At 57.5% G+C, this 3,268-nt stretch overlaps 1 protein-coding gene across 1 annotated transcript; it reads right to left on the minus strand.

Annotated features, from left to right (window-relative positions):
* Positions 1 to 286: 286 nt before the first annotated feature.
* TTLL2 (tubulin tyrosine ligase like 2) lies at positions 287 to 2,667 on the minus strand. The gene is made up of 2 exons (XM_036217691.1): positions 2,641 to 2,667; positions 287 to 1,906 (listed from the first exon to the last, which is right to left on the minus strand). The coding sequence occupies exons 1-2, from the start codon at positions 2,665 to 2,667 to the stop codon at positions 287 to 289; spliced, it is 1,647 nt and encodes a 548-aa protein (XP_036073584.1).
* Between the last annotated feature and the right edge of the window lie 601 nt (positions 2,668 to 3,268).

A 3,268-nucleotide genomic window follows, 5' to 3' on the forward strand; every position in this document is an offset into this window, starting at 1 on the left:
GCACAGTGTGATTGTGACACCGTGTCCCCAACTACGTAGAAGGGGCCACGTGGCATTCTCCTGAGGGGCCCGCGCGAGCACCCAGTGATGTCGCTGAGTCAGCACTGAACGCCTCCCACTTTGTCAGCTGTTATTATTTGTGCACACCCACAGCTGGAGCCCCGGGGCAGGGCGACGGGGCCATGAGCAGGCACCAGGTCTGCCGCAGCCCCGGCAGGAATCTTTGGTGGTGTGCAAACAAAACAAAACAAAATGAAACAAAACGATAAAAAAAAAAAAACTCACGTCACCTTATTTTCGTTTTCTTCTCCGCCACTTGGGAACATTGCTTATTCATTAGTTTCTGCAGCTCCTGGATTATTCTTTTGACATTTAGTCCGTTCCTAGAAGCTCCAAAGGTGGCTTCGTTGAAGGGAAAGATGAGCACGAAGCCGCCTGCGTGGGGATCCGGCGCTTCGCTGCCGGCCGCCGGCCCCCACGGGCCCCGTGGGGCGCCGCCGCTCCGGCCCACGGGCGACGGGAGCCGCGGCAGGCGGGGTGTGGACGCCCTGCGGGGTGCCGGCCGGTCCTTCAGCTGCCGTTTGCTGGGCGGCTCTGCTGTGGCCGGGAGCGTGTCCTTGCGGGTCACCGTGTCTCTCCGCTGGGAGGGGCATTTGCTCTCCGGGCTTGTACCCACCGCTTTCTTCACATCGGGTTTGTCCTTGTTAAGAGCGTGACCCGTCAGGTGTAAGAGGGGCTCGCGAGAGAGAAGGTCGGGGGCGTCGCCGAGTCCGCCCGGGGCGGCGTCCGCCGGGGGGTCCCCGGGGCGCCCGTCGGCCGCGTCGCCGTGTTCGTTTCTGTCGTTTCTTAGACCGTGTAAGTAAATCAGTTCGATAGTGTCGTGGATAAGTTTCCTCTTCACGGACACGTCTGCCGAGCAGTCTAAGGACAGGGCTGGGCTGTAGTTGACCTCTAAAAGCCACGGTTTCAAGTTGTCGTCGATCAAAATGTCGAAGCCGAGGAGCTCGAAGCAGTTGGCGGCGATGGGGACGGAGGGCGCGATGGCGAGCACAGTGAGGGTGACCAGGTGCCGGATCTTCTGCCGCAGCAGCTGGTCATCCGCGCCCCAGCCGCGCAGGTAGGAGAAGAGCCGGCTGAGCGTCCACTTGCAGCCGCGGCCCACCACCTCTTTGACCTTCTCGTACGAGGCCCCCGACTTGTTGATGCTGCTGTTGGTCAGATGCGCGTAGCTGTTTTGCAGGTGGCGGAGGTCGAACTTCTCAGTGGCGAAGCGGACCAGCCCTTCCTGATACATGTAGATGGTCAAGGGCTTGAAGCCGGTGATGCAGACGTAGATGCGGAGGTCGCATTTGTACCTGCCCACGAGTAAAGGGTTGCAGATGTACTTCTGTACCACGTACGTGTCATCAAAGATGAGGTCCTTAATGTCACTGAAGACTGTGATTCCCCTCCCGCGAGATAGCTCCGCGGGCTTGCAGATCCAGTAGCCCGGCTTGGTGCCCAGCGCCTGCTTCTCCTTGAAGTACTCGGCCACGAACTGGCAGTAGTCGCCGGGCATGACGAAGGTCGGGGGGATGAACTCGTACAGGAGCGAGCCGTACATCCTCCCCATGTGCTTGAGCTGCCTGGCCAGGCGGTCCTTCCTGGTGAGCCTGGTGGTGCCCGGGTGGTGGTTCAGCTGCTGCCAGGGCTTCACGTTGATGTGCTCGGCCATCCGGAAGGAGGACGTCCTCCAGTACAGGTTCCAGCCCTCCACGTCCTGCTCTCGGTGATCGAACTTGTCCCACCCGCGCTCCAGGAGGACGCTCTGTACGACCTGCGGTGTGCTGTCGTCCACGCGGAAGACCAGCGGCCTCAGCCCGGCCCGCGCGGTGCCGTCCGCGGCCCTCCGGCAGGGGAGCCTGGTCTGGGGATCAGAAGCGTGTGAGAGGGGGGCCCAGGAGAGCATGCTCTAGCCCTTCCCGTTTAGGAGAAAAAAAAAAAAAGCCACTCGCTGCCAGCGTTCCTTCAATTTTACAAAAACATGCCCTCCGAGGCGGAAGCAAATCGGACTGGTTTTCAATGTGAAAATAAAATGCAAAACCTGTTCTTGGAGTTGTTTCTACACAGAACTCGCCTCTAATCCTAAGGTAACGGACGCGTATACATGAATCGGACTCATCGACTGACTCTTCAGCTAATGACTGCTCGAGAAGGATGCTAACGTCACGCATAGGAAGGCTGCGTTTTCTAGGATTTGACATTTCCAGCGATGGAGACTGGCTGTTTCGTGGATGGAAATATCGCTGCTAGAAACAGAACGCTATAAACGGAATGATGTCCTTCGTTTCCAAAGACTACTGATACGCTAGAGCGATGCGGAAATAACAAAAGGGAGGTATTTCGTGGCAAACTCTGGGGGAGAGGTTAGGACGGTGACCTGCGAGCTATCTCGGGGGGACTGCCGTGGCCGCCATCCTCGCCGGCGAGTGTTCTCGGGGCAAACGGGCACGGGCTAGTGGTGGTTTTCCACGCGTTCTGTGTCCGAGCCGCGGACTGGTCCGGGCCTCCCGCCCAGTGCGGTCTCGCTGGGGTCCACCCGTCTCCCCAGGCCGGCCCGCCTCCGCCTCCCCCCGCCTCCCCCGTCTCCGCGGAGCTCACCTGTGCGTCTCCTTCATTCAGTGACATGCTGAGAATGCTCGCAGCGTCCCCGTCAGCGCCTCTGAGCGCCCCGCCGCGGTAGGCCTGCAGCCGTGGAGAATCCTGTTGGTCTGAAAAGTGATTGTTATTTAGAACAGGAGAACCCAGTTTTTCCAGTTGAACGAATTCGAGCATGTGGAAGAAGCTTGGAATGATGTGTCGTGTGGTTGGCGAGACTCATATTGGCCTGGGACATCTAAGGGGCACAGGCCAGACACTGACGATGGTCCCCCGGCACCCCTTCATGACCTCGGGGCCGCTGGACGCATTTCGGGGCTCAGGGGCTGGGTTTATTCAAATAAATGGTAATTTGCAAGAGTTGAGAAAGCAAATTTGAGCTTTTAAAAACTCGGTCTGCGAAAATCATCGTTTTGTGAGGATTGTACCTCACATTTGCAAGATAAACAGAAAATGCAGCTTCAACATTTCTCCGAACTTCCAAAAGAAAGAAAACAAGATCGTTTTTGAGGAAAACCAAAACCGATGATGAAGCATGTTTTGTCACAAGCCAGAAAAAAAGATAAAAATGGCAAAGCCTCTGGGGAGAATGTCAAAAACCCGAGCGAAGGCGATTCGGCTTGGGTGTTTG

This window comes from Rousettus aegyptiacus, unplaced genomic scaffold (genome assembly GCF_014176215.1).
Source record: "Rousettus aegyptiacus isolate mRouAeg1 unplaced genomic scaffold, mRouAeg1.p scaffold_m13_p_1, whole genome shotgun sequence".
Classification (NCBI taxonomy): Eukaryota; Metazoa; Chordata; class Mammalia; order Chiroptera; family Pteropodidae; genus Rousettus; species Rousettus aegyptiacus.

Bases quoted from the DNA above. Each gene is read 5' to 3' on its own strand.
- TTLL2 (XM_036217691.1), bottom strand. From the start codon at position 2,667: ATGTCACTGAATGAAGGAGACGCACAG. The intron at 1,907-2,640 runs GTGAGCTCCGCG...TCTGATCCCCAG, and splicing joins TGAATGAAGGAGACGCACAG to ACCAGGCTCCCCTGCCGGAG.